Here is an 18,565-nt window from a genome sequence, read left to right as displayed (position 1 = left end):
AGTTGTTGGAGTACTATCTAGATCAATTGGAATTTGGGCTTGACACATCTTGACATGGTAATAGATGCCAGAGAATCATTTGGAAGCATAATATATAGAGAAATATTCATCATAGCCTGTTGGTGCATCTGGTTGGTCAGGAATGGGATCATTTTCGACAATAAGCAAGGTACTATCTATGCATGGATAGAGCTTTTCAAGAATGAACTTGGCTATGTCTGTGTCAAAGCCAAGCCTACCAATCCAGGGCAACTTATAATCTGGAGAAATAGCTTTACTTGATGTACCCGTCCACCACTTGTTTTTATGCTTGGTCATAGGTGTCTTATACTTTGCTTTTTTTTTGTTTCCTTTTTGCTACATTTTTCTTGTACACTGTATTCTTTTATTCAATTGAAATAAAAAAAATGCATGTAGGGAACTCCCATGCCGATTCAGTAAAAAATGATGTTTATTTAATATTATAATTATTAATATTTTAATATTTATATTTAGTAAATTTAAAGTACTTTAAATTTAGTATAGTACCCTCTCCGTCTCAAATAAGTATCATTCTTATTTTTTCTGAAAAGTCAATCGGTTTTAAGGGTTTGTTGGGCACAACGCTCAACTTCACTAGTAAAGCTGTTTTTTTTTTAAAAAATAACTTTATAAGTAACTTTTTAGATGAAGCTGAGATATTTTTAGAAAAATTATTTGGTACAATAAGTTCACCAACTACTTCATGCATAAATGATAGAGAGAAATGAGGAAGAGAGCTGGAATAAGCTATTTTTTTCAGCTTTATTCCAACTCATGTGTTTGTGAGAGGAAAAGAAAAACAACTTCACCCATGAAGCTGTTTTCAAAATAAGTATTTGGAAAAAAACAGCCCACGACAACTCATGAAACTGTTCCTAACCTTAATCAAATATATATACACGAAATCATTAATATTTATGGTGCATAATAAATTCAATTATTTTAATAGTTCAATATATTTTTATAATAAATACTAAAATTACTAGTATTTTATAAATTTATTTAAACTAAAACATATTTGACTCGCAAAATTCCAAAGCGACATGACAAAAGGGGTAATGTTTTACAATTGTGTACTCCTCCGTTTCAAATTATAAGTCATTTTAAGAATCTTGAAATGTTAAAGCATTTTTAAGTTTGACAGAAGTATAAAGAGAAATATAAAGATTTATGTCATAAAATAGGTACACTATGAAAATATAACTAAAAAAAGAATCTAATGATATTTGGTTGGTAAAAAAATATTATTGTTTTACTATATAAACTTGATCAAGCTTAAAAAACTTTAATCTTTCAAAATTTTTGAAATGATTTATAATTTAGGATGGAGAGAATAATTTTTTATTAGATAGAGAGAGAGCGCGCGCGCGCGTGCAGTATACAAGAGCATACAACAGGCCCACGTAGGCACGTACCCATGCCTCGTCCAGTCCCATCCTATTTCCTTTTTTTCGTTTTTCCGTGTTCGCCGGTAACGCATGGCGCCGGCATCCCGTCTAGGGGGCCCTGAGCAGACCTGGCCGCGTTCCCAGTTCCCACCCACCCAGGTGCCAGCAGCATCTGCTCAGTTTGGCTCGGCCTCGCTTTTCCTCCACTATAAAAGTCCGGTCGCAATTGCGACGGAGCAATTGGAGCCCAGACGCGGAGCGTGGCGGAGCCGGCAGCCAAGTAGAAAAATCGGAGTACCAAAGGCAGGAATCGGACGCGAAGGCAATTCCGTCCCCACTCCGCTACCCAATAGGGAGCCACGAACCGCGAAGGGAGGAGAGGCGGAAAGGGGGGACGGGAATAGTCGTCGTCGGCCATGTCGTCGTCGTGGAACTCCGTGGGGCTGGCGGTCCTGTACCAGGTGCTGGGCTGGGTCGCCTTCGTCGCGTGGTCCTTCAGCTTCTACCCGCAGGTCCTCCTCAACTACAAGCGCAAGAGGTCGGCACGATTCTTGCTCCGCTACTCATTTCTTGGGAACCGTTTCCTGCAAACGGGGATTAACTTTCCGCGCCCGTACCTTGATTTGGGGGCTTCGGGTTGGGGGTTGGGGGTTGGGGGTTGTGGGGGGAGGGGCGTTGTTAGTCCACCTTTGTTTAATTACTGAACCTTGTGAACTCGATTCATTCGGCTGTTTGATTCTCTGGTTCGTCTCGTGCCTCTGCAAGCTCCAGACAGTGGGTGACAATTTGTACGGGTTGTATTGAATGACCATCTCGGTAGAAATTTCAAAACGCCAGGAGAAGCAGGTGATCAATTCTCCGTTAGCTCTGTAGTGATTTCCCTAGAATTCTATCAGTCTCATTGCTCCTGCTGTAGGATGTAGAATAGATTGTGGTGGTCATCTAAAAAAACTAGATTGTGGAGGGCCGTGTGAATTTGTGGAAGAATGCAGAAGGGCATGTCAGAGGATACTGAGTAATACAAAGTAATTCTTTTGTGGATTGCAGGCATGTGGTAGATTGGTAGTTTGTTGAAGTAATTCCTTAGCAGTCTAGCAGCTGTTCGTCATGTCCAAGCAGAGAAAGCTTTAGTGTCAGAGCAAATATGGACACAGGACACATCAAAATTGTGTTGTGGAGAGTACTGCCCTTTTAAGTCCACACCTCCTTCCGTCCTCTTATTTATAGGTGCATCAAAGCATAAGGGCAGCCTCTACGAGATAGTTATTAGCTCTAAGACAATTTCTCCGATGGTATTAAATTATTAACTTTTAGAACATAGCTCATCATATAAATAGCTCACATGATAACCTCACATGATCTTGGAATGTGAATGTGTGCAGGAAATTGGCTCTTATCAAGAGATACCTGTTGGATTGTGATCTTGGCCAATGCTAAGATAATGACGAAATTAATTAACCGTGTGATTAATTAAGGGTTAAGTAAGAGGTCCACCCGTCATCAGTGGCGAAGCTAGAGCGAATTAGAGAGGGTTGCACTTAGCTTGTGGGTGCATAGACATCTTTTATAGGGGGTGCGTATATGGTGAATTTTTGAGTTTAATCACTGTTTTTACAAATTTTAGGGGGTGCATTTGCACCCCCTAATCATCAAGTAGCTTCGCCCCTGCCCGTCATATATATCCAACGTGATAAGATCTGCCGCGATCGGCAGCAGCCCTTAGATTTCGTCTAGGGTTCGGCCCCCTAGCCCACAACGCACTATATAAGCAGAGGCGCCCCTGGTGCCTCCCCACGTCATTCATTCCCATCAAACTGATTAAATCAGGCGCTGGAGGGTTTAGGAAGGTTCTAATCCCGTCCAGGCCAGTGCCGGTGGCATCCCGAAGGCCGCCGCTACCCAGCACACGCAGATCATCACCTGCAGAGGGTTCCCCAACCCTCAGTTGGTGATTTACGTTCATCTACAACTACAACACCACCGTCTACTGCAACCAGCGGAGGCCCCAATGGCGATTGCCAACGCTGGTCTAGCACTAATCTTATTAGTATTTCCGCATTAATTAATTAGTGGTCATGTAATGGTCTAAGACTAAGATCCTGTGTACATGCTATACATGTTTTATGATATATTTAGATCTATCAATACCCTCTCTCTCTCTCCCCCTCTCTCTCTCTCCTATTAAAATATGAATTAATATGCTTGGAGCTAGCTCATAAGTCACCATTGGAGGTGCACTAACCTACAGCTTAACCTAGGGGCAGAGCCAGAATATACGGAAGGGAGGTGCTTACTGTCTATCAGCGTGTGATCCCATAGATCATGAGTAGAAGATGCAGTGGCACAGGTGGCTAGAGCAGCATGCTATAAAGAGGTTTTGTTGTTGGGGCCGGTGCTGCAGCCCCGGCACCACCTCCCCTGTCTCTGCCCCTTAACTAACTTAGTATGTTCTTCCAGAACCATGGGCCTGTTTTAATTGCAGCGGAGTTGCGGAAATTATGTAAGGAATTGATTAATTCGTGATTCTTAGTTTGCACGTGCTCTCATCATCCTGTACGCCTGTTTCTCTGGGATAGTCAGCAAAAAGTATAAGTGTATAACTTTACCATGTATTTGAGTTTTACCAGTATTTTCCCCACCCAACAAAAGCCTTTTCACATGCCTTCATCAATTTCAACATTACACTTACTCATCATTTGTTTGGAATGCGCAACTTTTACCCTCTTTGATTTCTAATTTTCTACTATGTTTAAAAATTAAAAGTTTAAGTTATCGTTTTGGTCTCAAACAGTTGTCTTATCTGACCTGAATATGTGCTTCTTGCTGAAAAGTCCTTGGCTAATTTAATGTCAATCTCTTGCAGTGTCGTGGGCTTGAATTTTGATTTTCTGGTGTTGAACTTGACAAAGCATTCATCCTACCTCATATACAATGCAGCTCTATTCTTCAGCCCGTTCATCCAGCAACAGTATCATGACAAATATGGTGACAAAGAGGTTTGTCTTACTGTCTTCAGATATGAATGTCTCTGTTTAATAATTTATTTCTTGATTCTTTAGTAATCTTACTTTAATAATTCACAATAGATGTATTTTAAGTTTTGAAGAGAACGTTCCAGATAGGACTCCTCAGTTGATTAATAGAAGGAAGATACTCCTGATAATTGGATGATACATAACCACATTAGTACACAACTATGACCTTAATTTTTCTTATGCTGTTACTTGGAATAGTTTCTGTCCTTTGTTAGCTGCGCTTCCTTTTATTATGTTCCATGTGTGCTGGGCACATAGAGAGAGAGAGAAAGAGAAAGAGAGAGAGGGAGGAGTTATATAATGAAGTGTATCTTTTGGCTGTGACAAGGAGGGGAGCAACTCTGGCTCATCTTGGTGGATTTTTATATGTTATTTAAAACCATCAGGATATAAATATCTGAGATGTTCTGTGATTGATATCATCAACAACATAGTATTGCATGAATTTATTTAAAATATTTAAAAGCAACTCCTCTTTAAAGCTAGTTTGGTAATGTTGTTATATCAGCTTTGCTGGTACTTGTGTTGTTACATATCTTTGCGGAACATGCATTCTGCTTCCATGTCCGTTTTCAGGCTACACTAGTACATATTTTCTTGATGCCAGTGCATGTGTGATATTGTTCTTTTGACTCTCAACTATGAACTAATATTCCTCGCTGCATTTTTTTTCTAGAGAACCAACCCTAGGACAAGGTTGGAATAACACACCGGCACTGAGTAGTACAGCCAAGGCAAACATCATAAACCGTTTCTGCTTGGCCTGTTTGGATACAAGGGCTAATCACTAGTTAGCTAAAAATTATCCCAAATTAGCTATAGTGCATCCAAACAGGAGGGCTAATAGGTGGGCTAATTTTTTAGACAAGTCTTCAACTAGTTATTAACCAACTAGCTAGCCAACCTTGGCTAATTGAGCTAATTTTAGCCCACTAGTAACTAGCTCTAGCCCGTCCAAACAGGCCCTTAGTATGCTGGCATGAGTTGGGACTTGGAACACTGATAAACTCTGTAGCATCAGATGCATGGAAAGGAAATGTGAAGATGTGATTCGGAAAGATATCCTCAGCACTGACTTTAAGCTGCATAGTCAAGTTAAAATTTTGGAACCAAACCTTATTAAACTGTTAGAAACAAAGTTATAATAGTCATATTGCTGTTATATAAATTTTACTTTGATACCAAAGATGCTGTAGTAGATTGATTGGGAATGGGATTTTTTAACGCATTTGGAATGGGATAGGAGAACAGCAGATAGATCAGCTAACTCGCCCTCCCGTTGGAGGGTCTGTGCTGCTTTTAGATCTATTTCTGCTTGCCCAACAATGCCTCACAGCTGCCTTTATAGACCAGGCATCTGACAAACCTGCTAACTAATCTTATCCAAGGAAAGTAACAAATCAATTCTATCAGCTTAATCTGAACAAATTAACAAAAACGTATACTTGTCATAACATCTGTGAACAGACATTTTACGTCCATGATCGTAAAGTAGTGCATACTTCATGGTGGCAATGCATGCTCGGTCTTGTTCTTCAGTTAACAAGTTTCAACTATGAAATGATAGTCCTCAATCCATTTGACAATTCATTTTTCCTTTATGCAGATGATTCCTGTTGCTGCAAATGATGTTGCTTTTTCACTACATGCTGTAGCATTGACAGCCTTTACCGTTTTTCAAGTATTCATATATGAGGTTAGTTTGCTATGTCATTGACCATGCAGTTTTCTCCTAGCTATTGCTGACTCCTAAACTTCGTTGAATTATCCAAACTCGAAATATATAGCGAGGAACACAGAAAGTCTCCAAAGTTTGCATATCAATTTCTGCTATCGTCTGGACTGCCGCTCTTGTTTGCCTCATTATTGCTTGGCCAAAAAGTGACTGGCTTTGGCTTATTGATGTACTCAAGTAAGTTCTCTTTATCTTCATTATTTGAAAATTTTGATAGTTCTTGGCCAGCTAGGGTAGCAGTTCATTCAAGATCAAAATCTTGATCCTATTGGTAATCGTGGCACTTATTTCCCCCCTCGTTCAATGTGAATTTCAGTTCAATACAAGTTGGCATGACAGCAATCAAGTACATTCCTCAGGTGCTTATAATTACTGAAATGCTTTATTTATTCAATATAACTTGGTTGCCCCTTGACATATTTGGGAACAAGTGATATATTCAATACACAAAGTACATGGTCAATCATGATAAAAGTTCAGCATAATGCATCACTGAGATACAGATTTGACAACTAGTTTTTGTCACACTTTATTTATTCAACCTAATAAAATTACAATTATTGGAGGGTATTTTTAAGACAAATCTGTGCATTCTTTTATATCTTTTATTTATTTCTGATCCAAATATGCAAAAGGACATGGATGAAGTCTAGAAAGTTTTACATCATGTATCTAAAATGATCCCTCATTATATACTCTTTGCTTAACATGGGCACCTTGATCTCTGTCAGTTCCTATTATGCACTTGACACATGGAAATCAGGCCAAAAGTTTTCTTCCTAGGTTTTCCTTTTTTTCCCTTCAGATTCTACAAAAATAAGAAAGTACTTCAGAGCCCATTCAATTTCCACAATCTAATTTGAACCTACTGATTCTTCTTCCTATTTTCCTTAGGCCATCATGAATTTCAGGCGGAAGAGTACAATTGGTTGGAGCGTTGGCAATATTTTACTTGATCTCACAGGAGGCGTGCTGAACTTTTGTCAGATGGGTGTTCAATCTATAGATCAACGTAAGCTGCACTTGTCCTTTGATTTTACTTCATGGGTTGTATTGCATTACTACTGTTTTCCTTACTGAACAAATTGTGTTGCAGATACGTTAGTAAATTTCTATGGGAACATTGGGAAAACCCTTCTTTCATTGGTGGGCACATTTTCCAATGTCAACATTATATTGTTAATTTTTACAACACATTTGTTATCAGTGCAGAAAATTAAAATATTCTCTTTTGTTTTGTAGGAGACGGTTTTCTTTGATGTCGTGTTCATTATCCAACACTATGTGCTGTACCCTGTCACAAAGGACGATCATGGTAAGGCAATCATTTCTGAAAGGGTAGCCCCTCTTATCAGGCCTTCGGACAAGCCTGAAGAAGATACTGTATGATCTAGCTTTAGCTGTATTGCGTGCATTGCATCACGCGCTGTTTGCACACAGGCCACACCCGCATGTCTTCAGGGTTCCTATAATTATTTGTTCAAAAGAAATCGCTGATGCGTCTTGATTGTATTACTACCTTTATATATATATTTTCCTTCGCATTATTGTGATACCTGTAGAAGTTACTAGATGTTATCTCATTTACAATCAACGCCCATGTAAATATTTGGTTGCATTACTCTTTTTTTTGGGGGCTTGATATTTGCTTTTTCCTTATATTTTTTGCTTGCTCTTTCACTTACGATCAGCCTAGGACATTTCTTGGAGTTTGAGGTGTGCGAAACCAACTTCTCAACTACATTTTAGCTATTTCAGGATTTGCTAGTTTGTAACACTGGAATTTAGGATTTGATCACGACCTTATTCATGGCATTTTAATAACGTACGCATGGTCTGTGTGTTCTGTTTGGACGAAATATGCAAATTAGTTAGTTCGTTTGCCCCGAGCGGTAACCTTTTTTTTTTTTTTTGAGATCACCCCGAGTGGTAAGCTTTGAATGCTGCATTATGCTAGTAGTCTAGTAGACACTTGACATGTTCAGCGCATTAATCTGTTATCAGATGCTTTTAGCACAAACAAAATAGTAACTAAAAAAACTGGTGGTCACATGCTAGTAGCAGGCACTCGGTGCTAGTGAAGTGGCCTGCGATTCTTGCAACTTTTTTGTGTCTAATTCTTGGACACGTATAACAAACACATCACCTATTTTTTATCAGCTCATTATTTGAATAGGGTAAAACATCTTTTTTGAACGCTGCTGTTGTCACAATCGAGCTGTTGTTTCTGTTGTGTATATATGCAGACGATCTCCCTGTTCTTCCCATTGAAGTAAAACATGTTGCCGCCCAATAAAATTCCAAACGAAGGAGGTGGAACTCGCTTGGTCTCAAAGAACACACCATAATCGTCTTAGTTATAGCAGACCAATATGGAAGAGGCGTGGTGTGAACTAAGGTTCATCTCAAAATGAGGGAGAGGATATCTGTTTCCAGCCTAAAAAGGAGAAGATATTATGCCCAAGAATAGTTTCCAATGTTCTTAGCATACCGTTGGCGTTTCATTGATTATATTTCAGATCGTTCAGCTATTCAGTGGTATATAAGATTTATCCATGAAAAAAGGAGCACCACACAATAATGGGGCAACAACTTTGAAATCTCTGTACTCTTATATGTATTCTCTCATTCCAAATTATAAGATGTTTTACCTTTTCTAGATATACTAGGTGATTGCCCATACACTGCCACGAGAACAATAAAAGTTTACTGTTGTTCAAGCATCTTCGATAAGTTTAAAATAAGACATGAAGGGGTTGTGCCGATGTGTTTAGTTTTTTGTTTTTCTTCAAAAATACTCCATATATCACCCAAATATGCAAACCATACTTGTCAATCTAAGTCTCATAGTTTCTAATTGAGTTCCAGTCCACAGCTGAACTATATTGCAATTTTCTCCTATTCTCAGTTCTTTTGTCAGCAATTTGAGTGACTTTTGTGTCACATTTCTTTTATCTCCAACAAGTGACTTTTGTATCAAAATGCCAACTTTGACCTGCTTCCATGCAACAATCTGACACTTGTGAGTCAACAACCAATGGAAATTGCAAGCAATACAAGAGCATCACGGCTTTGAAAATATGAAACCAAGTTCAAATAAGTCATGATATTGGCAACATAGGGAAAACAAAACTGTTTCAGTAAAGATAGAGAGTAACAACTGACTTGTGATTATGGCCAATAAATTTAGACACAGCTATATAAAACAAATAGAAAAAGTCTACATAACCCCCTCAAGGCCTCAACTATATAAGTGGATTACTTCGGTGGTTATGCTACAGTGGTTTTGTCTTTTTCTTTTTTTATTTATTTTTGTGGAATCTTTAAAAAATCATAGTAAATCACAAAAAAATCATAAAATGAAAAATCTTATTTTGTTAGACTTCACATTAGTAGATCTACACAGTGAACATATAATATGGTATGCTTTAGGACAAAATTTTTGTTATAACTTTAGATCTATGAATTATTCTAATTAATTACACAAAAGCATAAATCTAAAAGCTACAGCAAAAACTTTGTACGAAAGCATACCATATTATTATATGTTCACTATGTACATTTACTCATTTGGAGTCCAACAAAATTAGATTTTTTTTATGATTTTTCTGTGATTTACTATGATTTTTTAAAGTTTCAACAAAAATAAATAAAAAAAGAAAAAGACAAAACCACCGTCACCGTAGCAAAACCACTATCTAAAACCGCTTAAGGGGGTTATTTGACCAGTTGTAGAAAGTCCAGGGGTAGAACATCTGGTTTTATAGTTTAAGAGATGAAGTAGTCCACCATATATAGTTGAGGAAGTTATGTAGACTTTTTTCTAAAATAAATGATCTTTTATGTTTTCACAAGTTGTGACATAGCTCTAGAGCACTCAAACTCAATAAGCATGCCTTCTCCATCGTTCTATCAACAAAAATATTTATATCTTCCTTTGCCAGTTTGCTATATGAGCAGCAAAATTCAAAATCAGACGTGTGTTTTTAGAACAGTTTCTGTTGTACTTCTGTAGGCACCAGACATGAATTTTCGTGCAAACAAATTACTGATGGTATTTTAAGCCTTGACCGCTACATCCTTGTTCCCCTTCACTCATTCCCTCTGGACGAAATAACCCAAAGCAGCAAAAAAAAAAGGAAAAAAAAGAAAAGGAACAAATGAAGAAAATACCAAAACTACTACTGCCCATGCTAGAGCGAGGCGTGATTGCTGGCATTATGGAATGAGTGGCCATAGATGGAGTGGCCGCCACGGTGCCCACAACAACTATTTGGTTCAAATCTATCCATATTCGAGCCTGGATATTCAACACCGAATACTTAAATCGCATATTTATAATATCGACATCTAATCATATTGTCATTGGCTAACACTATGCGTATTAGAATCTGAATCCGATAAAAAATATGAAAACAAATGTAATATCAGTGATATCCGTCTGTATTTGTAAGGTCCAAATGGCTAGAGAGGAGATAAATAACCTATTTAAATCTTCTACAATCTCAATTAGACAAGTTGGTTAGTAAAATAAATAGCAAAGCCATTCTAGCACTAGCACAACTAAGCTATGCAACCCACCTACACAAGTCTAGCAAGTAAGTTAAACACGAGGTCACAACAACAACTACAACTAAGGGCTGGCTAAACTCCTAAACTAGAAGACTAAGCTACATAAGCATCTCCAACAGTTTGCCAAACCCACTTGCTATCCTTCATTTTTTTAGCAAAACTAAAGAAACCACCCCTTCAACAGTTTGGCAAATAACTTGCTAAAATTTGGCAACTTGTCATTTCCTACCTCAACTCGTGCATATATGCGCGTCGGTCTCAACTTGCCATCTAGTTTGCCATCCCGCAAAAGCTAGGCCAGCAGGCGCAAGTGGCGTGCTCTTTGCATGCAGTCTGTACGACTTCACCCATGCATGCATGATCTCGCAGTACATGCATTATATCAAATGGCAAACTATTGGAGATATAATCCTTTTTCACTTGCCATATGTTTTAGCCACTTGCCAAATCATAAGATTTGCTAATTAATTTTTGGAAAACTGTTGAGAGGGGAGGAATTGTTATACCAACGTTGTAGAGTAGAGATATATCCAATCAATCATCCACAATCACAATCAAAAGAGAGAATCCTTGGCAAGAGATGACACAATATTTTTACGAGGTTCACTTGCTTTCCGGCAAGCTAGTTCTCATTGTGGCGATACACCCACTTGATGGATCACGAGCTAATTGGCAATCTAAAGCCAAACCCTCAGGGGGTGCCACACATCCACTCACAAGATGGGGATCCTCCAAGCCACGAGCAATCCACTAGAGTAGCCAATTGCGATCTCCCACGGAGAAGGCTCAAGAACCCCTCACAAATCACTTGGCGAGGCTCAAAACGATCTCCGAGCACAAGCTCAACACCTCTACTGCTCCAAGTCATCTAGGGTGTCGAAAAACAACCAAGAGTAACAAGAAATCTTCAATCACAAAGATTTCCTAGTGCCACCAAATGCAAATCCCGAATGTACACACTAGCCTCTCACTCCCTCACTCGAAATAGCACCAAGCATGAGAGAAAGAGGAAGGAGAAATGGTGGATCTTCAACCTCTCATCCACACCCACAAAGGTCTCTCAATCTCTCTAAGAAATTTCAGCTCAAATCCATTAGAGAGAGAGAGGAGAGGAGGAAGCTTTTCTTTTCTTAGGGTGCTTCAAGAAGGAAGAATGAGGAATAGATGGAGGAGTGAGAAGGAAAGGGGAGAGACCCAACCTTATCCTCAGCCGGCCAGCCACCCGACCATTGCAGCAACCCAATCCCGCACTAGAAATTCTAGTGCAAGTAGGAAATTTCCAGGCGAATGTACTTTTGACCGTTGGCGTGGAAGGACTCTAGCACAAAAAATTCTAGTTTGGGACAACTAAATTTCCATCCAAGCAGCTCTGTTACATGACTGTTGGGATAAGTAGATCTGGGCTCAATCGGAATTTCCATGTAGGGCTATGAAAATATTTGGGTAGAGCAAGGAAAATTTCTAGTCGACCCCTTGCTGTTTGGGCATGACTACTCGCTCATTTTTCCAACTGGTTGCGACTGCTTCTAGTTGCTTTCGACTGCCTCTCAACTCATTACAACTACTTGCAACTTGAGAAATTCTAGCACCATTTCAAGCTTTTTCAAGTAGCTAACTTCACCAAAATATTTCAAAGTAAATTGGACACTTAAGTTAGCTTTTCACAAATATTTTTATAGGCTTTCTCATGCATCTCACCACGTCACTAAGCGCAATGCATATACAAAAGAAACTCACACTTAGTGGAATTAGATAACTATTGCAACCAAAAGATTTCTCCTCTTTATAGTATAGCTATCTATCCTAAATCTAGTCAATCACTTCTCTACTCATCTTAGACCGACAAAAGTAAAACCCTATGTTTATACCTTTATCTTGATCACTTTACTCCTTGTCCATCACCATGATCTCCACTTCATGCTTCCTCTCTTTATGATCATGTGTCCACCACTCATGTCACATTGCTCCTTCTTCACATGTGTTGCTATGCCTAACTCAAATCACTTAACACAATGGCATTAGCAACTTGGTGTCATTAATTACCAAAACCAAACTTGGGCTTTCAATCTCTCCCTTTTTGGTAATTGATGAAAACCATCACAAAGATATGAAATGAAATCATAATGAATTTGAATTGCTTGTCCAAAGCATTTTGATCAAGAGACAAAATTGGACAAACACTTCAATTTTAGTTTTGGTAGTACTAGCTCCCCCAACATATGTGCTTCCATGAGTTTGGTTCAATTTTGCACATATGCATGGATTGGAGTTTTGGGAGAGTTATTACTACCAAAATGATGCTAAGGTATATAGAATGGACCTTTGAAGCATGATACCAATTAGGGTTCCCAATATATACCATCCTTAGCACCAAAGTAGCTAGACATACATCAAGAACTCAAAATATCTCATGAGATCACATTATATGTCTAGATACTACATGCAAACACTACTCTATGCTAGGTTTCAAAACATCATTCAAGTTCTATTTCTAGCAAACACCAACCAAACAAGAGTAGTGAATTTTAAAGCTTGCAATGCAACAAGTCATCATGATAATGCACATACATATGCACTTGCTCCCCTACTTGTGTGCTCAAGTTTTAATTGATCCCTTTCCATTTTCAAATGTCTCCCATTGATCACTTATCTTTCTTGGTTTCTCCCTTGATTAATTACTTTAAAGACTTATCTTTTTTAATCCCAAAATTTGGCGAGTCAAGGAATTACCCATGGGCTTGCTTTGTGGAAAGGAGGAATGACCGGATACTGGATCGACTAAACAGAAGCGCAGATTAAAATAGTCAATTAGGGGTCATCGAATCAAGGCAAGACGCAAGAAGACGTGTTAGGTTTCATTACAAGGAAGGAATTGGAGTCTGGATTACCTTTTTGAGTAGTCGTGTAACATTAGGACACATGGCTAGATTCTAGGGCTAAAAAATTTAGAAACCCGATCCCTATAAGAGATACATAATCAATATACAAAACCTTTTTGGCTCTAGCCACCAATCTTAGGAGTAGTAGTAAGAGTAGATCTGCACAAGACCTTTGACAAATTGAGTTGTATCAGTTGATTTCAACCTTTGATTTGCTTGTTAGTATTATCATGGTTCACGTTTAGTTTTATCATGGCTGCATCATCCGAACTCATGTTAAATTTGATTTGAACTAGTTATCGACTTAGATCTTATTTGTAAGGCTGCATTGTTCTAATATCTTACAAAGAACAGATCTAAGTTAGTTATCGGCTCTATTAAATTGGTAATTTAATAGATTCAATAAGTTATCAATATTATTCAAAGATTAATGTTTTATTTATTATAACAATATTCCGCCCAATCAAGATTTCATATATTAGTTTAAGCTTTAAATATGAACTCTTGCGGTAAATTCCAATAAACAATAATTATCGAGTAAACCCAAGATAACTAATGTGTTGATCTTGATTGTTACATGTTGTGCGTTCGAGATATTTATTTAATCATGATTAATCTGGTACTAAAAACCAAATCTGATTATGATGAGGTAAATAGATCTTGTTTGTGCTTCATAGACCCTGTATCGGCTAAATAGCCAATCCAGTTAAGCTTTAACGAATAACGTACGTGTGTAAATCCAATTGTAGCATTAAATAGATTAGTAATTTGTGTTGAGTTCATTGAAGCCCGCTGGCCTTTAGACTAGATGAATATAAACTTATTATATTTATGAAAGCGACTTATTAAAACTACAGGTCTTTAGACCAGTTTTAATGAGTTAATGTTTATTTAATGGATAAAGGAATAAATATGCGAAAACTGTATCCTGTACATATACAACGTATCGACTAAATAGTTGATCCGGTTACTTTTGTTTGTAACTCAACAGCTCAATAATATTCAAAAGTAACTTAACAATTGAATAATAAATGTTATAATGCATTATCATTATATTATCATTAGGAGTTGACTTTCTAGTCAATTTCCTTTGGTCAATGGCTTCTTTGAGCCATATATTTTTGGAACTGTCTGGCAACAACTGGCATGTTCCATAATTTGACATTTGTTCTTCTTCCTTATCAATTTCAGGTCAAATTGACTGGCATGCCTCAGACTTAAAATCACCAAGTCAAGCTCGTGCGTTGAGGCTCAGGAAGTCTAGAACTCTAGCTTCTACACACCCTCTGAGAGCCACCGAGATTGTTGAGAAAGAAGCAAATTTTTACACCAACACATCTTTTGGCACGCCCGGTGGGATAACGGTCAGCAACATGGAGAATGAAAATATGCTCAATGTCACTTTGGATGCGCTTCCTGATCAACTGAAAGAACTGATTGTTACTGCTACGAACGAGTACCAGGAGAAATGTTTGCTCTCTTTTAGCAAGAATAGGGATAAGAAGGTAATTTAGAAAACTCTATTTCTAAGAGTCATTATGGAAGGAGAGTGTGACCCTAGTGTTCAGATTCAACACAACTCTATGTATGAGACTATCAACAAAGCCATAGCATCATCCTTGGCTAATCATAATGAGACGATGTTCCTAAATGGTATCACCAATGCCATTAAAAAAGCTTTTAGTCTGGATATACAGAATAGAGGTCCAACATACTCCATCTCTACTGGAAATAGACAGGCATTTGTTGGGCAAACATCAAGAGATCAGGCATATGGGGAACCATTAGCTGGAAGTCAACGCTTCAATGGAGGTAACACTGTTTAGCAATCAATACAATAGCCGATAATAGACTATAACAATGGTCATTTGGCTCTAAAAATTGCTCCTCAAAGCAGAAGACTTGCCAGGGACTTCAACACTCCACATAGCAAGGAAGAGTAGCACCTAGAGAAGTACCCTTGGCTATCATTATGTTTCTGAGCATTATACTCTAAATGTTTATGAGAATCTCAGATATTAGCCTAATCTCCCAAGAGGGCAAAAAACTGGTTATCCAAAACCGAGCAACATGAATCAGCAAGGAGCACAATTTCAAGTAGATCAGCTGATGAATCAGGTGATTGATATGTTCAATGACAGTTTGGTCTAAAACCCAAGAGTACAACAGTTTCATACAGAAAGCCATATCCAGCTTGGTATGATCAAGTGTTGTTACCACCAAGATAGACTGCCTGTTTACTGGAATAGGTTCAACATCGACTATGGAGCATATTAGTCAGTATTTGGCCCAACTCAGGGAAATTGCTGACGAGCCTACATTTAAAGTGAGATTCTTTTCTCTTTCTTTGTCTGGACCAATATTCTTGTGGTTTGCATCTCTACCACATGATTCCATTGTTGGATGGGAAGATCTGGAAACCAAATTCCATCAGTACTTTTATTCAGGAGTCATGGAAAAAGGGATCACAGATTTAGCCGATGTAAGACAAGAAAACAATGAAACTGGACTTCATTATCTTTAGAGGTTTAAAGAAGTCAGGAATCAATGCTTACTCTGACACTTTCAGAAGCTGAATTGGTTAGCATTGCAATTCGAGGGCTAATACCAGCTATTGAAGAAAAAAATGTGTTTGATTGTCCCAATTTAGCTACTTTGGCCAGAAAAATATCTAGCATAGAGGCACAATTTAGATATGCATGTTTCAATAAGCCTCAGAAGGTAGGCAATGTCCGCTATGATTCCGATTGGTATTTTTGAAGAAATCATCAATGACAGTGATGAAGTAGCTGTTGTGGGTGGGGTTTGGAAATAGTCTAAGTATATTCCATAGGCCAAGAATAAATCTACAGAAGAAGAAAGAAAGAAATTCAACTTTGATATTACTAAAGCCGACATCATCTTTGATTATCTATTGGAGAAGGGGCAAATTAAGTTGACAGGGAATCAAAGGATACCCTCAGCTAAAGTGCTCAAGAAGAAAAGGTATTGCAAATATCATAACTCTACCATCCATAATACCAATGATTGCAAAGTCTTTAGGGATATTATTCAACAAGCCATCAATAAAGGAAGAATTGGGCTGGAGAAGCCTAAAGGTGGTATGGGTATAGAGGGTCATCCTTATCCCACAAATATGGTTGCATCTTCTTTCCCAAGAGGAAAATTCAGAGTGCTTACTTCTGATAGAGTGAGAGAAACTAAGGTAGTTGATTCTAAAAGACAAATATCAGTTGCTGAGTACCAGTAGATTAAGAAGAAGCAGTACCGACAAAATAGTCGATATAATCATCCTGAAACCACTAAGGATGGTGAAGCTCATAGGTGTCCTACTGTTAGGATCCTGTTGAATAAATGGCAAATGCAGAAAGAGAAAGATCAGATGCGTCAAGAAAGGGATTATCAGAGATATCGGGAAATGCATGAGAGAAGAAGAATTCAGGAAGAAAATGAATATCATTGGAATTGTCCTTTTTCGACACTGCGGGAATGAAGGCTTAAACTTGCCGACTCTCAATAACTGTCATGAGTGTAGTGATCAATATTGGGAATATCGTTAGGCAAGAGTCAACCGTCGACCCTGAAAGAGCATCTAGGCCCCTAATGATTTCGCTGATTAATGACAATGTTGATTACTGTGACTAACGTGTGTTTTGCAGAGGCAAAGTCATTTAGTGAGGTCATGGTAATAGGTACTCGATGAACAGGGACGTACATGCCTACTTAATAGTGGAAATCATTTTGGTTTTCAAAGGATGGATGGACATCGTCAAGACTAGACTAGGTCTAAATGCCATATGGTGAAGAAGGGCACTTAGAGTAGTTTAGGACTTTGTTTTCCTTTGACCGTACTATTAAGAGGGGCTTTGATCTAGTAGCTTGACTTAGGCAAGGCTTTAGGTTTAGGTGTGGTGCACACTTGGTAAACCTAGCTCTAGGCAGCTCAAAGATAGTCCTTAGATCGAGAGGAACCAACTTCGTTTTGGAACGGTCGCATTTCGACGAAGTTAGGGTGCCTAAGTAGGCATCAGACGCTGCACCGGACGCTCTGTGAGTGCGTCCGGTGAGGTCCTTAGCTGTTGGAGGCTTTGGTGCTTAGGGTTAGGCACCGGACGCTAGCACCGGACTCACCGGGCAGCGTCTGGTCCCATACCCAGGGAGGTTGTAAATCAGCCCCGAGCACCGGACGCACCGGGTAGCGTCCGGTCTTAAACTCAGGGAGTTTGTAAAACTCCTCGGAGCACCTGTTGACACCATTTTTGGACACGTACCCAGGGACCAGTAGAGTATAGATCGGCAGGTGGAGCAACGGTAACTAGTCTGCAGAAGAGTTGCCGACGAGGATAGTTGCCGATGAAGAGACGATTGAATGTGACTAAGTCCAGGGGTGGTGACGTGTTCTTACCGATGATCAATATCGGTGTTTGCCGATGGCCATAACAGGAAGTCTGCCGATGACTCTGAAGGAAAGCGTGGAGATTGCCGATTGATCTGTGGCGGTGTCCCGGTCGGTTACAAGAGGGTAATTTTATGTTTTCCTTAGTTATTTAAATTTGTTTTGTATACGGATTCTGTTTAATTTGGAATTCGAGTCCTAGTCGTGTCTGATTGTAGCTCTTTGAGCAGGGTATAAATGTAGTCCCTAGGGCCTTGTAATGATCAATCTATCAATCAATCAAACACAAGTCTTTACTCATATTCCAGCATCTACTTTTTCGACGACTTTGTCATATTTTCCTTTTTACTACGAGTTCTTAGGATTTCGTCGACTTAAGCTCGGCGTATTCTCGAGTTCCGCGTGAATACCTCTTGGCCGTGACATCCGGGCGCATCGCTGTTGTCGGGACCAAAGTATTCGAGTTATCAGGGGAAGGCACTGCGGGTGTTCTGATCGAGGTCCGCTGCACTGCCGTCTGGGGGTTTTTGGTCCCTTTT

General features: G+C 38.9%; 1 protein-coding gene across 2 annotated transcripts; it reads left to right on the top strand.

Annotated features, from left to right (window-relative positions):
* Window positions 1,497–8,902, top strand: LOC110429714 (cystinosin homolog). 2 transcript variants are annotated; one of them, XM_021446101.1, is made up of 9 exons: window positions 1,555–1,947; window positions 4,273–4,405; window positions 6,051–6,140; window positions 6,232–6,356; window positions 6,496–6,538; window positions 7,074–7,191; window positions 7,276–7,325; window positions 7,422–7,494; window positions 8,426–8,902. In XM_021446101.1, exons 1-9 carry the CDS (start codon window positions 1,826–1,828, stop codon window positions 8,473–8,475), a joined length of 804 nt encoding a protein of 267 aa, XP_021301776.1. In that variant the 5' UTR covers window positions 1,555–1,825; the 3' UTR covers window positions 8,476–8,902. The 2 variants fall into 2 exon arrangements, with proteins under 2 accessions (XP_021301775.1, XP_021301776.1); XM_021446100.1 differs by lacking the exon at window positions 8,426–8,902 and having other exon boundaries at window positions 1,497–1,947; window positions 7,422–7,806.

The sequence above is a fragment of the Sorghum bicolor genome, chromosome 8 (genome assembly GCF_000003195.3).
Source record: "Sorghum bicolor cultivar BTx623 chromosome 8, Sorghum_bicolor_NCBIv3, whole genome shotgun sequence".
Classification (NCBI taxonomy): Eukaryota; Viridiplantae; Streptophyta; class Magnoliopsida; order Poales; family Poaceae; genus Sorghum; species Sorghum bicolor.
The sequence above is the reverse complement of the archived record's forward strand: the minus strand, read 5'-3'. Positions and strand labels throughout refer to the sequence as shown.

What these genes read in the sequence shown, in the direction of transcription:
- LOC110429714 (XM_021446100.1), top strand. Translation starts at nt 1,826, where the DNA reads ATGTCGTCGTCGTGGAACTCCGTGGGGCTGGCGGTCCTGTACCAGGTG. An exon ending in TGGCTTATTGATGTACTCAA is followed by an intron (nt 6,357 to 6,495) that starts GTAAGTTCTCTT and finishes TGTGAATTTCAG; the next exon opens with TTCAATACAAGTTGGCATGA. An exon ending in GGAAAACCCTTCTTTCATTG is followed by an intron (nt 7,326 to 7,421) that starts GTGGGCACATTT and finishes TTTGTTTTGTAG; the next exon opens with GAGACGGTTTTCTTTGATGT.